This window comes from Callorhinus ursinus, unplaced genomic scaffold, assembly GCF_003265705.2.
Source record: "Callorhinus ursinus isolate GAN/ISIS: 27379988/994484 unplaced genomic scaffold, GSC_fseal_2.0 scaffold15, whole genome shotgun sequence".
NCBI classification, from domain to species: Eukaryota; Metazoa; Chordata; class Mammalia; order Carnivora; family Otariidae; genus Callorhinus; species Callorhinus ursinus.
The window spans coordinates 8,905,059-8,921,266 of NW_027397077.1; the positions used below are offsets into that span (position 1 = coordinate 8,905,059).

Genomic DNA, 16,208 nt, shown 5'->3' on the forward strand with positions numbered 1-16,208 from the left:
GGGCGAGACGGGGGGCGGGGCGAGAGCGGGGCCACCGCAGGCGGTTGCGAGAGGAAGGGGCGGGGCGGGGCAGACGCGTGGCCGTTAGCGCGCAGCCGTTAGCGGTGCTCCCTTACCAACTGTCCGCGACGCGGTAGTCCCCGCGGCCGCAGTCTCCCTGGGTCGCAGTCCGCGTGACCCGGCCCCAGTTTGCGCGCTCGCCCCCTTTGCCGGCGCAGTCACCGCGCGGGGCGGCCGCCCGTGAGGTAGCTACCACGGCTTGTGACAACGAATAAAGCTCCGGACAGCGGCGCCCTCGGCGACAGCTGGGCGGGCGGCCCCGGCCGGGAGTGGCGGGCTGTGCGCTACCGTGAGGAGCGAGCGGCGGAGGCGACCTCCGGCCCGGCCCCGCACCAGCCGCCCGGAAGGCGCGACATGAGCCTGGTCTGGCATCCGCGGGATGCTCCTTGAGCCCCTTCTCCGGCTGTTACCTCCGGGGGACGGTTGTGGCCACACCGACACGTATTTTCCAAATAAATCATTGTTTATTCTTGCGGCGGCGGGGCCGAACACGCTAATTTATTTTTAATTTTTTCAACAAGCCTTTACCATCCAGTGAAAGAGCTTGGTAACCGTTCCAAGGGAGCATCCGCTCGGTTAGGAAATCTCGGACTGAGCTGCTCGTGGAAGCCGGCATTTGCAACGTCCCTCCTCAAATGCTCTGAAGATTGTTGCGTCTTCCCGTAATTACCAGTGTGCACAGAATCCCACTCAAGGAACGTCTTGGTCCAGCGATGCAAAGAACTGACGTTTCAAGGTTTTATTTCTATTGCTAGATGGCCGGTATTTCCCCCCAACGACCCGGAGCCGCTCAGCAGTCCCAAAAGCGGGTCCCCTAGTGCGCGCCCTCCTCCCTCCTCTTCCAGCCTGGCCAAGTGCTTTTGTTGAATAAGAAGCCATCAAGTGCCATGACTGCTGTCTGCAAGCGCAACTCATGGGTCGGAAGAGGAGATGGAGCAAACACAATGAGAGGAAGCGTAGTCTAGTCTTAGTTTTCTGAACAGCTAGTTAGTTGCCTTAGCAGTTGCATCCAAGGAGAACAGTTGACAGCCCCTGCAGATGTTTACGCTTCCCAGCTGTGCTCTGAGGACATGGGTGCTGGAGTGTCTGTCCTTGGAGTGACCTGATTCACGCAGCTCTCCTTCGAAGAAATGCTGTCCTTCTCCCTCTCCCTTGGCTAGACACAGTCCTCCCTTCATGGGAGTGGATTTTATGTCTTTTTCAATGGTCTGTTCCCTTTCAGGGATTTCCCCATTAACCAATGAAAACTAAATTTGCGGTCTGCTGACCGTGGTGGGGGAAGGGTGGCAGAATGTCGTCTCCACTTTGGGACATTTTACTCTTGGCTCAGACCTAGAGAAAGGTTGGGAACAGACCAAACCTCAATGGCCAGCCGAGCCTGGTGACAAGCGTGAAGAGCTAAGGGGTGATTTGTCCGTGTTCTCTCTTGTCTCCCACTAGAGGGAGTGCCTGCTTCGGGCAGCCAAAATCCCAGGGGTGCCTTTTCCTAGGAAAGAGCTGCCTTCCCTAAGCCTTTACTGGGTAGAATTAAGGCACCTATACTTGGAGGCAAAATGAGCCTCTTTATCCTGAGGGCTGCCTTGTGCATTTAGTAGGCACAAAGAAAACGAAGACCCATTTAGTCAGGTCAGGTAGTGGTTCTGATTCTTACTCTGCTGAGTAATAGCAGTAACTCTGATCTTGGGCAAGTGCCTCTCTGTGATCTCTCTGTGCCTCAGTCTCCTTACCTTGAAAATGGGGATAGCAGTGGTACTTCCTGCACAGAGTTTGTGTGAGTTAACACAGGTGAACGGCCTAGAACAGTTTTGATGCAATTTAATATTTATTGGCTACTACTCGCCTTGATACTGGGTGGGTCCCTTTTGTTTTGTCACATGGGTTGGGAGGTGAGGTACACTGTTACTTTGACCCTGTGGAACCAAATGTAGAATTAAATTGCTGATCAAGCCCTGTTTATATTTATAGCTGGAAGAGCCTGTATTGTCCTCATAATAGTATCGAAGAATTCAAGTTAGGAGGGAGAGGTAGCAGCGAATGAAGACTGTAAAAGAAAAGGAGAAGGAACGTCAAAGATTGAGGTAGATCAGGTGACATAAGGGAGTTCGGGAGAAATTGTCCAGAGACCCATGGTATATGCTGCACTTTTTGTCCCCTTTGCGTGGTCTTGAGGGCTGGGGTTGGGGAGCGTGGAAACATACACCAGTGGTCCTCTGGAAGCTGGCCGGTAACCTGTGCCCCCAGGGCCGTCCCTAATAGCAAAGTGCTGGCTCTGGAGCCCTATGCCTAGATGCATATCTGGGCTCTAACACTTGCCGACACTAGGTGACCTGGGACAGGTTACTTCATTTCTTGATGCCTCAGTTTCCTCACCTGGAAAATGTGCATCATAATAGCACCCACTTTTTCGAGCCTCAATGAATGTAGATTCATTGAGCTGATACATGTGCAGAGCCAGGAATAGTGTTTTGCAATAGGATATTCACACTCAATTTTGTATTTCTTTTTCTTTGTTTTAAAGATTATTTATTTATTTATTTATTTATTTATTTATTTGACAGAAAGTGAGAGAGCACACAAGCAGGCAGAGAGGCAGAGGCAGAGGGAGAAGCAGGCTTCCCGCCGAGCAGGGAGCCCGACGCGGGGCTCGATCCCAGGACCCTGGGATCGTGACCTGAGCCGAAGGCAGACGCTTAACCAACTGAGCCACCCAGGCGTCCCTCAATTTTAGTATTTCATTCTGCTTTGTGAACATGGTGCCGCCAGAGATTCAGAGTAGGTGGCAGAAGAAACAGTAAAAGAGCAAGAGGGGGTTTGCTCCTGCATTCATTCAGTCTACACAGGTGCACAGCCAAAGATAATTACAATCTCACATTAATTAAAAGACATTGGATGTTTTTTGCCCTTCAAAAAAAAATGCAATAAAAAAAGAAACTGATGTCTTAGACTTTTGATATTTTGGTCCTTCATCAGACCCAGGGAGGCATTTTGAGGGAAATATTACAAGGGATGTTGACAGGATATTTCTTCCCTCTCTTGTATAGAAAATCTGCCAAGACAAGGAGGGTAACCCAAAGGAAGCCATCTTCAGGGCCTGGTAAGAAAGACTGGAGGTTCTGTTCAACTGCTGCCTTCCGACCTCAGCAAAGGTCACCTGTGTAGGGCAGCAAACTTACTTCTCCAACTGTCCGTCCTACTCATTTCCCAGATTCTCTAAGATCCTGAAGAACTCAGGGTCCTTGATTTTTAAATGACTAATCCAAAGTTCAAGAAACAAGTTATTTAAAGCCACTTGAGAGAAAAGTATATAAAGTGAGAAGCTGCAGCCGACTCACATGTGGCCAAAATTATATAAAGGCCTAACTGATACCCTGCAAAACTTCATCCCAACCTCCATCCTTGTCAAAATGTCCTCTTCCCAATACATGACTCTTCCTTGTGCTCCCAAAATGAATTCTTAACATTCCTTCTTCCAGTTTGCCGGCTATGCCTTCGAGAACCTGGGGATCCCGAAAAGCTGGGGGAATTTCTTCAGAAAGATAATCTCAGCGTGCATTATTTTTGTCTTGTGAGTATAAGGTCCCCTTTGCTTTGAATGTTTCATGGCTTTTGCTGCACAGTCTGTTCTCTGTTTTTCGTCCAGCCTCAAATACATGGCCTTGTTTTTCTTAATAGCTTTTCTCTTTTTAAAATCTAGTCTTTAAGAAGTAATGTACGTACCTGCTATAAAATCCTGACAGTATAAAGTATGTACAATAAAAAGTTGCTTCCCAAAACAGTGTTCCCAATCTTTCTCCCTCTCCTCAGAAGCACATGCTGTCAACTGTCCTTCGAGTTGTTTTTTCCCACTATGCTTTTTTTTTTTAAAGATTTTATTTATTTATTTGAGAGAGAGAATGAGAGAGAGAGAGCACATGAGAGGGGGTAGGGTCAGAGGGAGAAGCAGACTCCCCGCCGAGCAGGGAGCCCAATGCGGGACTCGATCCCGGGACTCCAGGGATCATGACCTGAGCCGAAGGCAGTCGCTTAACCAACTGAGCCACCCAGGTGCCCTATGCTTTTTTTTTTTATTAGCTATAATTTGCATACTATAGAATGCACCGATTATAAGTGTACAGTTTGATGAGTTTTGATAAGCTCCTATATCATGGGGACGTAATGTATATCCTCGTGTAAACACAACCCCAATCAAAGTATTTCCATCACCCCAGAAAGTTCCCTCCCGTACCCTCCTAGTCAGTCCCCTCAGAGATCATCACTGTTCTGATCTATAGATTACTTTTGTCTCTTCTTATATTTCATATACATGGAATCATACAGCAATTGTAGTCTTGCTGTCTTCTACTCTTTTACTTTGAGTAGACATTGAGTCTTTTACTCAATGACAACGTTTTGGAGATTCATCCATGTTGTTGCATGTATCAGTAGCTTGTACCTTTTTTTGCCTAGTAGTATTGTGTTGTATGAATATTTTGTAAATGGCTTATTTTATCCATCTGTTGATGGACATTTGAATTGTTTCTATCTGGGGGCTATTATGAATAAAGTTGCTATGAATATTCATGTTCAAGTCTTTTTGTGAACACGTATTTTCACTTCCCTTGGGCAAATGCCTAGGAGTGGATTTATTGGTTGTGCGCTAACCGTATGTTTAACTTTTTGTGAAGTTGCCAAATCACTTTCCAAAGTGGTTGTACCAGTTTACACTCGCACTGGCAATTTATGAGAGTTCCAATTGCACAATATTCTTGCCAGAACTTGATATGGTCAATCTTTTTAATTTTAGCCATCCTATTAGGTGTGTACTGGTATCTCATTATGGTTTTAATTTCCATTTCCCTGTTGACTTAAGATGCTGAGCTTCTTTTTGTGTGCTTACTGGTCATTCACATATGTTCTTTAGTGAAGTGTCTGTGCAAGTATTTTTCCTTTGTAAAAGTAGGTTATTTTGTCTTATCAATTTATGAGTTTTTTACATATTCTGGAGGCAAACCCTTTTTCAGATATGTGTATTGTCACTATTTTCTCCAATCCGTGGCATGCCTCATTTTCTTAATGGTGTCTTTCAAAGAGTGAATGTTTTTTTAATTTTTTTAATTTTTTAATTTTTATTTATTTTATTTTTTTATTTGAGAGAGAGAGAATGAGAGATAGAGAGCACGAGAGGGAAGAGGGTCAGAGGGAGAAGCAGACTCCCCACTGAGCAGGGAGCCCTATGCGGGACTCGATCCCGGGACTCCAGGATCATGACCTGAGCCGAAGGCAGTCGCCTAACCAACTGAGCCACCCAGGCGCCCGAGCAAACGTTTTTAGTTTTGATGAAGTTCAGTTTACCAATCTTTTTTCTTTTATCATTAGTGCTTGTTGTGTGTGTCCCAAGATATCTTGGCCTACCCACTGAATTACCTTGATGCCTTTGTTGAAATCAATTGACCATATATCTGTGGATCTGGTTGATTTATTTTATGTCATTGATCTGTGCATCATCCTTACAACAGTACTGCACTATCTTCATTATTGTGGCTTTATAGTGTCTTGAAATTAAGTATTATATGTTCTTGAATCTCTCTCTTTTTTTTTTTAAGATTTTATTTATTTATTTGACAGAGAGAGACACAGCGACGGAGGGAACACAAGCAGGGGGAGTGGGAGAGGGAGAAGCAGGCTCCCCGCCAAGCAGGGAGCCCGATGCGGGGCTCGATCCCAGGACCCTGGGACCATGACCTGAGCTGAAGGCAGACGCTCAATGACTGAGCCACCCAGGCGCCCCTCTACAATCTTTTTTAAGATTGTTTTGGCTATCAGGTCCTTTTCCATATAAATCTTACACCTAGCTTGTCAGTTTTTCTTTAAAAAAAAAAAAAAAAAGCCTGTTGGGATTGATGTTGGGATTGCATTGAATTTATAGATCAATTTGGGAAGAATTGACATATTGAATCTTCAATCCATGGAAGTGATATACTTCCCCATTTATTTGGGTCTTTTAAAATTTGTCTCAGCAATGTCTTATTTATTTTTTTTTCCTTATTTTTTATTCAGCAGTGTTTTTTTAGTGAAGAAGTCTTGCACATCTTTTATTAAATGAATGTGTAAATATTTTGTGATTTTTATGCTATTATAAATGGTATTTTAAAATTTCAGTTTCAACTTCGGATGTTGGTATATATAAGTGCAGTTTATTTTGTATGTTGATTTTATATCCTGCAATCTTGTTAAGTTCACTTATTAGTTCAGTAGTTGTTTTTATTTTTAAATTTTTTTGGTAAATGCTTTAGGATTTCCTGTGTACACAGTCATGTAGTGTGAATAAAAACAGTTCTATTTCTTCATTTCCACTCTTTCAATTCTTTTAATTCTTCTTCTTGCCTTATACTAGGTAGGACTTTCGATCAGGTGTTGAATAGGAGTTACAGGAGTAAATATCCTTGTGTTACTCCCAACATTGGAGGATAGCATCCAATTTTTCAACATTAAAATATGATGTTAGCTGTAGACTTTTCATCAGATTAAAGAAGTTTCCTTATATTTCTAGTTTGCTGAGGATATCATGAATATATATTGAATTTTGTCAAGATGCTTTTTCCGCATCTATTGAGATGATCATTTTTCTCCTTTATTTTGTTTACGGGCTTGTTACGTCAATTGAATTTTTAATGTTAAACTAACCTTGCATTTCTGGTATAAACCCTGCTTGATCATGATGTATTATCCTTTTTATATGGTGCCGGATTCAATTTGCTAATATTTTGTTTCATTTTTACACCTCTACTGGTGAGAAAGACTAGTCTGTGATTTTCCTCTCTTGTAAATCCTGTCTGGTTTGGGTGTCAGGTCTTGGTTAATCTCAGTGCCTTTACAAGCATACACATTTTCAACATAAAAATAAACATACTATATACAGTATTTTGTATTTTGCCTGTTTTTTTTTTTTTACCTCTTAATACTTATGAAGATCTTTCCACGTAGAACATATTGATCTAGTTTTTTTTCTTTTTAATAGCTAATCGGTATTCCATGGGATGGGGGTACCAAAAAGCATTAAAACAAACTGCTTTTAAAGGACATTTAGATTATTTCTAATCTTTCACTATTGATTTTTCTGTTTATAGAAATAATACATGCTCATTGTAGAAAACATTAGTAATACTTAAAAATATAAATAAAACAGAAATCACTCATATAGTCCTAAAGCCCTGAGAAAACTGGTGTGGAACAGATACGTTTTAATCCTAATTCAGAACATATAGCTATAATCCAAGGGTGTTCAAGTCATCTAACCTTGTAGGGTCATCTTTTCTATAATGTCAAAATAAAATAAGCTGGGCCCCCATTACACATTACATGTAATCACTGTAGGAGGTCCAGCACCCTCCCCATGTTTTTGGAAGACTCTCGGGGTGGGGCTGGGGTGCTGACGACCCTCCGATGTACCTGCACAAACCTAGCAGTTTATGGGTACATGAACGGCTTCGCGGCCTCTTCCTTGATTTTCCATTCTAGAATCTGCTTCGGGGGCTTTTCAGAAGCAAAGGCCCTTAAAATTGTGTTTTTAAAGAAAAGTTCAATTCCTCCCCTTGCCCGGTAGGGCAGAATGGCTACAGTCGGGAGATTTTATTTTATTTGGAGGGAGGGAGAGAGAGAGAGCACGGGGGGAGGGGCAAAGGGAGGGAGGGAGAGTCATAAGTAGACTCTGTGCTGTGCTTGGGGCCCCATGTGGGTTGGACCCCATCTCACGACCCTGAGATCAAGGCCTGAGCTGAAACCAAGAGTTAGACACTTAACCAACTGTGCCACCCAGGGACCCTTATAGTCAGATTTTAAAGCCCTGTTTGCCTTCCCGTAGAGAACACACTCTGAAAAGAGTATTTATCTTGCACTAAGGAGCAGTACAGGGGGCAGGGGAAGAGTGTGGATTCTGTGGGCCTGGATGTGAGTGCCAGCTCTGTTGCCTCCTTGCCGTGTGGCCCCAGCCGTGTCACTTACCATCCTACACCTCAGAGAGCTCCTCTGTAAGATGAGGGTCACAACAGCATCTGTCACAGGGTTGTAGTGAACATAAGATGAGTCAATCTACAGGGAGTGTTTCCCCAAAGGGCTCAGCACAGAAAAGCAATCCTCAGTAAATGAGAGACAGTGTAACACAGAGGTATGTTAGAGCCCAGGTTCTGGAGTCCTGTGACCCTGAGCAGATCACATAATCTCTCCTATAAAACGGGGATGATGACAGTACCTACCTCCTGTCGTTGTTACAAGGATGAAATGAGTTAATATTTGAAGAGCCCCCCCCGCCCCCCCCCCCCGCGCTCTATATTCTAGCTCTCTTACCCTGTCACCCTCCTCACCCCGCTGCACTGACTCACCCATCATCAATGTTGACAGCCTGGTTCTACTGCTCCCCCAGATCCTATCTAGCAAGCTGCCTCAGAGGGGCCAGTCCAACAGAGGTTTCCATGGATTCCTGCCTGAAGACATCAAAAAGGAGGCAGCCCGGGCTTCTAGGAAGGTTAGAATCCCCCAATAGGGGGGCCTCGGAGTAGGTCTCTTCTCACACCGCTCTGATCGTCCCTGTTTCTGTTCTTTTCCCTAGCTGCTAGTTCAGAAGTCAAAGGACTCTTGGAGTTCCCAACAGGTCCTTCTCTTAAGCTGCATGCTTCTCTGGGGTGTAGTATCCTAAGTGAGGAGAAGGAGCAACATCCTAGGGGGAAAAAATAATTTAATGCTGCTTGAAGCTCAGCTTCAGGGTGCCCCCAAGAACTTTCAGGTCAGCTGAGGAAGGGAAATGGCTCTTGCTTCCTAGAATTTCCATTCCATAGAATGATGTGCTGCAGAATGTCTGTCTGTCCTTCTTGGGGCCCTGAGCACTGCCTGGGATCTCATTTGCAGATCTGCTTTGTGTGCAAGAAAAAGGGAGCTGCCATCAACTGCCAGAAGGATCAGTGCATCAGAAACTTCCATCTTCCTTGTGGCCAAGAAAGGGGTTGCCTTTCACAATTTTTTGGAGAGTACAAGTGAGTGATGAAGGGGAAAGGTTGGGCTGCCCTTTTGCAAGTTGCTCTTAATTAGGCACCAGTGAAATCAGAGTCCGGTTCTCACAGGCCTGTTTTGATGCACTGGTGAATCTGTCCTACCATTCAATAATGAGAAACAGTGTCCTGACTTGGCGATTTCCCAGGGCTTCCTTCTTGCTTCCCAGCCCCTTCTTAAATTACAAGCAGCTGCTGTTCTTAGACAGCTGCTCAGAGCTCAGCAGGGCTTTCAGGAACAGGAGACTGTGGGGTTAGTCCCGGGAGGTTTGCTCAGTGGGGGAACAGCTGTGAGAAGGCATGTGGCTTTTCCCCTCCCTGCTCCTCCTCCTCCCCGTGAGCATGGAGGTTCGCTGGGCATCGGCCTGGGTGGCTGCCCTTCCTAGGCCAGGCAGCCGGAAGACTGCATCAGTGACAAACCAGAAATCAAGTCTGTTTGTTCTGCCTCAGATCATTTTGTGGAAAACATCGCCCAACACAGGACATCCAATGGGGGAAGGCAGGGGAGGAAAGCTGTGTCTTGTGTTGTGAAGACTTATCCCAAGCAAGTGTCGAAAATATCCAGAGTCCATGTTGTAGTCAAACTATCTACCACCGCAAGTGCATACAGGTGGGCCTTTCTCCGCCCTGGGGACCTTCCACATTTTCTCTAGTTCGGAGCACCCTAGGAATGCTCAGGCAGTCTTAGCTTCTGTGTTCCATCCTGGAGGCCTATATGCAGGGAAGGTTCCAGGCAATCAGAGGAAAGTCAGCCCAATCTCTGGTCACCCCTGACCTGTAAGACCTCATCCGTGATAACATTTAGACTGAGCAAAATCCTCAGGAGGGCTAGAGCAGACAAGCTGGAATGAGTCAAGCAGCCTCAGAATCAGCCTTGCTTCCTGGGACAGAAGGAAAGAGACCCTTGAATGGGTCAGTACTGCAGGCCCCACAGCCAGAGATGACAGCTGAGCCACCCCTGGGAGCTCTCTCGAATTGAGCGTGGTCTCTGGTCTGATGCCTGGGTTTGCACCCCTCCCACTAGCCCACCCGTAGCCCTTTTATGGAAATCTCCCATCAAGCTCTCTTGGCAACATCCTCTTTGTGAGATGAGGGTTGGGGTGGAGAGAAGGTGGCCAAAGATGGTGTTTTTATAAACACAACGCTCTTCCATGTTTCTCTTACAGAAGTATGCCCACACATCGGCAAAACATTTCTTCAAATGTCCACAGTGTAACAATCGAGAAGAGTTTCCTCAAGAAATGCTAAGAATGGGAATACATATTCCAGACAGGTAGTGGAAACTCGAAGGCAGGAATTGAGCCAGGGAGTGGGTTGCCTAGATTTCTAGAGAGGAGGTGAGTGTGAGGTTAGTTCAGAGAATGAAGAGGCAGCCCAGGCACCTGCGTATGGCAAAGAGGGAGGGAGTGGAAGGAGGGCTTGTCAGTTATCAAAAGAAAAGGAGGTGGGGGTGCACTGTGGGGATGGGGTAGACATGTTCCTGAAAAGGGTGCTTGGGGATCAGAACTCCCTGGGGGCTGGTTCTTGAATTCCAGGGTGGAACTAAGAAACCCCCATGTTCCACTCATCCTGCGTCCACCCTCTCCTACTGCCAGACCACTCAGCCCATCTTGTTTAAAGTATTCACGCAGCCTGTTGAGCTCTTTTGCAGTGCTAGCGTGAGTTCTTTCTAGTTCCTCCCGAGTAGACAAAGGTTTCACCACCAATTATGTGCCCCTTACTCACTGTTTCTTTTCCCACTGCAGAGATGCCGCCTGGGAGCTCGAGCCAGGGGCTTTCTCAGAGTTGTATGAGCGCTATCAACATTGTGATGCCCCCATCTGTCTGTATGAAAAAGGCAGAGACAGCTTTGAGGAAGAAGGGTAGGGAAAGGCTCCTTGCTAGAAAGATCTCTCATTGGTGCCATCCTGGAGTTAGACCTTGGCCAGTTATCAGGAGCAAGAAACTTGCTCTTGTCTACAGACCTCAGGGTGAACCCAGGTTCCATACTTGACCAGCCCAGGACTCACTCATGCACAAGGGGACAGGTTCCTACAGGGTCTGCTCCTCCTTGTGCCCAGTGGAGCAACCCTTGGGTCCGGTTCCTTTCCAAATCCACCTTTCGAGTATCTGTGCCTAAGTGAGGGTCCAAGGATTGGCACTCAGCCACAATGGGTCCTGGGTAAAATGTACAGTGAAAATTGCCTGGGAAGCCCTCAGCAAAGGCCTGGCCTGTAGCAGACATTCTGAGAGTGGTAATGAGTGTAATATTTGTCCCCACAACCCTTCCTTGGCTTTTCCTGCAGGAGGTGGCGCCTCATTCTGTGCAGTACCTGCGGATCCCACGGAACCCACAGGGACTGCTCCTCTCTTAGATCCAACAGTAAGAAGTGGGAGTGTGAGGAGTGTGCACCTTCCGCTGAAGCCGCAGGTGGGACCGGAGGGGTGGTCTGGTCTAAGAACTTGGGCGGGGGCGGGGGCTGGGGGGGCCTTGTGGTGCCTGGGAAAGGAGGAGGGCATGCCACCGGATGGGGACTTGGAGTTGGTGCCTTTGGTTCGGGAAGGGAAGTGGCTAGGGAGGGGCTCAAGGACCTGAGCCTGGAGAGACGGAGGCCTGAGTCTCCCTCTCCGCTTTTCTTCCACCACAGACTATACACCTGAAAACTCAGGTGACATCCCTTGTTGCAGCAGCACCTTCCCCCCCAGGGGGCATTTCTGCAGAAACACCAGCCTGGAAGGGAATCCAGGCCCTTCTTGGACTGATTGGCCAGGACCTTCCTTACTAGAAAAGCCAGAGTCCTCTGGTGGCAGGAGGGGCCACTCCTGTCGGTCCAAGCGTGTCAAAATCTCTAAGAGCTGCAAAAAATCTAAGTAACAGCTTCTGAGTAGTGGCTGCCAAGCACATTTGGGTATGAAGCTGTGCTCCTCCACCGGGTTTGAGGGAGGGAGCCCCTTGGGACTGTGAGACAAGGGAAGAGGGCCAGCAGTGAGAGCATGAACCAGGGAAAGAGAAGTCCCAGGGGAGCGTGAGGACAGAGTGGAGTCCAGATGCCAACCTCGGAATGTGTTAGCAGTCATGAGCGCGCCTCTGCTCTTTCTGCCTGGGCCCTAGAGAGCCTTCTCCTCTTCTCTCACCCTAATCTGCTTCTCATATGCTGCTTCTTACTTCACCCGTGTTTGTTATTATGCAAATAAAGGTTTTCTCTCCATCGGTGTCTCCTTACAAATTCACTCTGGAACTTAGCATCCTGAGGAATCTGGACGGTAGAGTGAGGAAACAGAAAATGCACCCTTCTAATCCATAAAATTCAGTGAATAAATGTAGAATTTTCAACTTCCAACATAGACATGTTGATTTGGAGGGAAGCAGTTTGCTGGGAAATTAACTTTATGGGTGGGGACAGAGATTTCATCATTGCACAAATAAACACAGGCCCTCACCAGGGAGGTGAGCCAGCAAAGGAGGCCATACTGGACTGAGAATAGGCCACCATTGCAAGGCTCGGGGCCCTGGACTCAAACAGGGCAGGGACTGCCATGCTCACACTGCTTGGAAGGACTCTGTCCGCTGCAGGCCGTGTGGTCTGCAGCATACCTCCACCCAGAACCTCGCTGCCTGGTGGCTCAGGCAATTCCGTCTCGGGTAAGGGAACCACGCCAGGACAGTTGCATTAGGCAAGGCAGCGGGTATGGGAATCTGGCAGAAGGTCTTGGGAGAAATTGAGTGGAACCTATCTCACATATTTTTGTTTTTAATGATTCTGTGGGATTTAGATTAGCAGGGGAAATCAGGACCATTGCCAGATACTCAGTGCTCAGGGTCTCACTGAGTCATTGTAACCCATGGTGGAGGACGGGGTTCTTGGTTCAAAAGTTGCTGAGCCCTGGAGACTTCCATCCTTGGTGTTTACAGCGGTCACTTTCAAATTTGACCAGATCCACTTGGAGTCACATGGGGTGTGGGGTAGTGTGTTTGTGTGTTTTTGTTATTATCAAAATATGCAGGCAAAGTAATACAGAATTTTAAAAGTCAAGAAGTACTTAAAGGATTATAACAAAAAACAGTCTCTTGTCTTATCCTTCCCTACCCTCAATCCTGCTCCTTAAAGGCAACTACTGTCCGTTATTTTAGCCATTTCTTGATTCATTAGTCTTAGACGTTACTGACTTCCGATTATGTCATGTAAGAGCTTGCTCCTTTAAGACTTTCCCACTTTCATTCTCTCCATCTTTTATAATTGCATCACAGTTTTTATTGAATTAACCTTCAGTGATTACATTAGTAACCTTCAGTTTACTTGCTATGACCATGTAAATGCTGCCCACCTCTGAGCCAGGCAGTACACTAGGATTATTTTTCCTCTCCCATAATTGGTTTTTTTTCCTGAAATAAATACCTATCCCTTTTGTATTTGCTCAATTTGTTAGGTACCTATGGCTAATTCTTCCCAAATGTTCCACATGACAGTTGCCTCAAAATACAATCTTCCTCATAAGCCAAACATGAGATCACTATTAGCTGCACTTCTTTTCTGAAAGACCGGCCTCCGAGAGCCTACTCCTGAGCCGGCTTCTCACTGGGCCTACTGCACAGCTAACACCCCAGGGCGGCCAGCACCTATGCCTTTTCTCTTCCTTTTCTCTCCCATGATTTTGATGACTCAATGCTGTGCTTCCTAACCTGGGTTTCCAGGGACACCTTGTCAGAGCTCTGCAAGTGACTCAGTTTTTAAATTGTGGATTTTCATTTCAAAAACAAATGATATTTTACCTATCCTAAAGACTCAACTCTTGTAGTGATAATTCACAACTGCAAGACACTTCCAAGATTAAGACTACAGATTCTTAATCTAGAATTTCTATAACTTGGGTCACCAGGCATATTCTCAGACATCTGGGGTAGTATCTTTCCCTTTAAAAAGAATCCACTTGGAGGGGCGCCTGGGTGGCTCAGTCGGTTAAGCATCCGCCTTCGGCTCAGGTCATGATCTCCGGGTCCTGGGATCGAGCCCCACATTGGGCTCCCTGCTCAGTGGGGAGCCTGCTTCTCCGGGCCCTTCTCCCTCTGCCCCTCCCCCCACCTCGTGTGCGCACTCTCTCAAATGAATAAATAAAACTTAGGAAAAAAAGGATCCACTTGGATACTACTCAAGTGTGAGAGACACCATCTTAACCGAAAGTAGTGGTCCTCTGGCAGTACCTCTGGAATCCAGCTGCAGGGGGTGGGAGGTACAGCTTGTGGTGGGGGGAGGATGAGGGTGCTTTTGTCACTTATTCAGTTGCCTGATCTCTGGGTGCAGTTGACCTTATGGATACCTAGAAAACAGTGTGTGTGCGTGTGTGCGCGCACACACACACTCCTCCCTATTAACTATTTCTTCATCTCTATACCCTGTACTCTCCATTGATTTTAATAGCTGACTGGAAAGTCCCCAATTTTGAAATGTTCTATTCTTCACCTAATCAGTCATTCCCCACTAAATAACTGGGTTTTTTGTCTTAAGTGAACTTTTAATTAAGGATAGTTTTAGATTTACAAAAATTGTGAAGATAGTACGGGGATTCCCCAAATACCCCAAACCCTATTTCCCTCCTTAGTACCATCTTACATTAAAGTAGTACATTTGTTTTTTTTTAATGTTTTATTTATTTATTCATGAGAGTCAGAGAGAGAGAGAGAGAGAGAGAGAGAGAGAGAGAGGCAGAGGCAGAGGGAGAAGCAGGCTCCCCCCGAGCAGGGAGCCTGATGAGGGACTCGATCCCAGGACCCTGGGATCACGACCTGAGCCGAAGGCAGACACCCAACCATCTGAGCCACCCAGGTGCCCCGAACGTAGTACATTTGTAACAATTAATGAACCAATACATTATTTTCAAACCCAGAGTTTATTTAGATTTCCTTAGTTTTTACTTAATGTCTCTTTTCTGTTCTAGGACCCTATCCGGGAGACCACGTTGCATTGAATCATCCTGTCTCCTTAGGTTCCTCTTGGCTGTAACAGTTTGTCAGATTTTCCTTGTTTTTGATGACCTTGACAGTTTTGAGGAGTACTGGTCAGGTATCTTGAGAGCCCTCAGTTGGTATTGTCTGATGTTTTTCTCACGATTAGGCTAGGGTTATGGGCCTGGGGGAGGGAGACCACACAAGTAAAGTGCTGTTATCACATCATAGCCAAGTTACAGACTATCAACATGTCTTCCACCATTGATGGTGACCTTGATCAGCTGGTGAGGTATGTTTGTCAGGTTTCTCCAGCATAAAGTTACTTCTTTTCCCCACTTTCCAGACTGTGCCTTTTGGAAGCAGGTCGCTCTGTGTAGCCCACAATTAATGAGTGGCGATTTATGTCCCCTCCCTCCTTGCGAACAGAATATCTACATTATTTGGAATTCTTCTGCATGGGAGATTTACCCGTTCTCTCCCACTTATTTATTCGGTCATTCGTTTATGTCAGTCTAGACTTAGGGATTTGCATAGTGTATTCTGGGTTATAATCCAATACTGCTTGATTTATTTTGTTGTTCAAATTATTCCAGCTCTGGCCATTGGGAGCTCCTGAGTCCTTTTCACATACCCCCATTATTGTGTGTTTTGTTCTGTTTTGTTATTTTGGTTTTGGGGATTTTTTGGGCCCTTCTTTACTTTTTGGCACTACAAGATGCTCCAGGCTCCTCTTGTGTGATTTAAATACATGTTTTCACAAGGGATCTGTCTGTTAGAATTAATTACTGTTTTATAACTTAGGACCTGGAACAAATAGTTCGCTTGGGGAGGGTAGAAATAGATGTTAAGTAAAAATTCCCCCAAAATTCACCTTCTCTACTTCCTTTCATTCTTACCTTTGTAGGAACCATGGACTAGAGCCAAAAATCTCAGTATCTCCTTCTACTTCCCTTTATCCTCAACCACCCTCTTTCTTGTCAGTTTGACTGTTTTACAAATGTTCGCCTTCTTTGCTATCCCATTGCTAGTGCTCGGCTCAGACCCCTGTGCCTCAGAGGACTGCAGCAAAAGCCTTCTCCCTGCACCGTTTCCTATGTCCACTTGCTTTGCTGGCAGATCCGCCCTTTTCCCTTCTGCTAATTACCATAAACATCTGCTAGCTCTTTTCTTAGGATGGCTCTGCTGAGATTGGCATCCAAGACCTT

The 16,208-nt window shown here is 46.0% G+C and overlaps 1 protein-coding gene across 4 annotated transcripts; it reads left to right on the forward strand.

Annotated features, from left to right (window-relative positions):
• The first annotated feature begins 71 nt into the window (after nt 1–71).
• PHF7 (PHD finger protein 7) lies at nt 72–15,765 on the forward strand. 4 transcript variants are annotated; one of them, XM_025885642.2, is made up of 11 exons: nt 74–796; nt 2,026–2,138; nt 3,102–3,154; nt 3,534–3,625; nt 8,459–8,560; nt 8,941–9,065; nt 9,531–9,690; nt 10,247–10,353; nt 10,826–10,942; nt 11,366–11,442; nt 11,708–12,268. In XM_025885642.2, the coding sequence occupies exons 2-11, from the start codon at nt 2,095–2,097 to the stop codon at nt 11,932–11,934; spliced, it is 1,104 nt and encodes a 367-aa protein (XP_025741427.2). In that variant the 5' UTR covers nt 74–796; nt 2,026–2,094; the 3' UTR covers nt 11,935–12,268. The 4 variants fall into 4 exon arrangements, with proteins under 4 accessions (XP_025741428.2, XP_025741427.2, XP_025741429.2 ...); XM_025885644.2 differs by lacking the exon at nt 11,708–12,268 and adding an exon at nt 14,994–15,765 and having other exon boundaries at nt 75–796; nt 11,366–11,490; XM_025885641.2 differs by having other exon boundaries at nt 76–796; nt 11,366–11,490.
• The last annotated feature ends 443 nt before the right edge of the window (nt 15,766–16,208 follow it).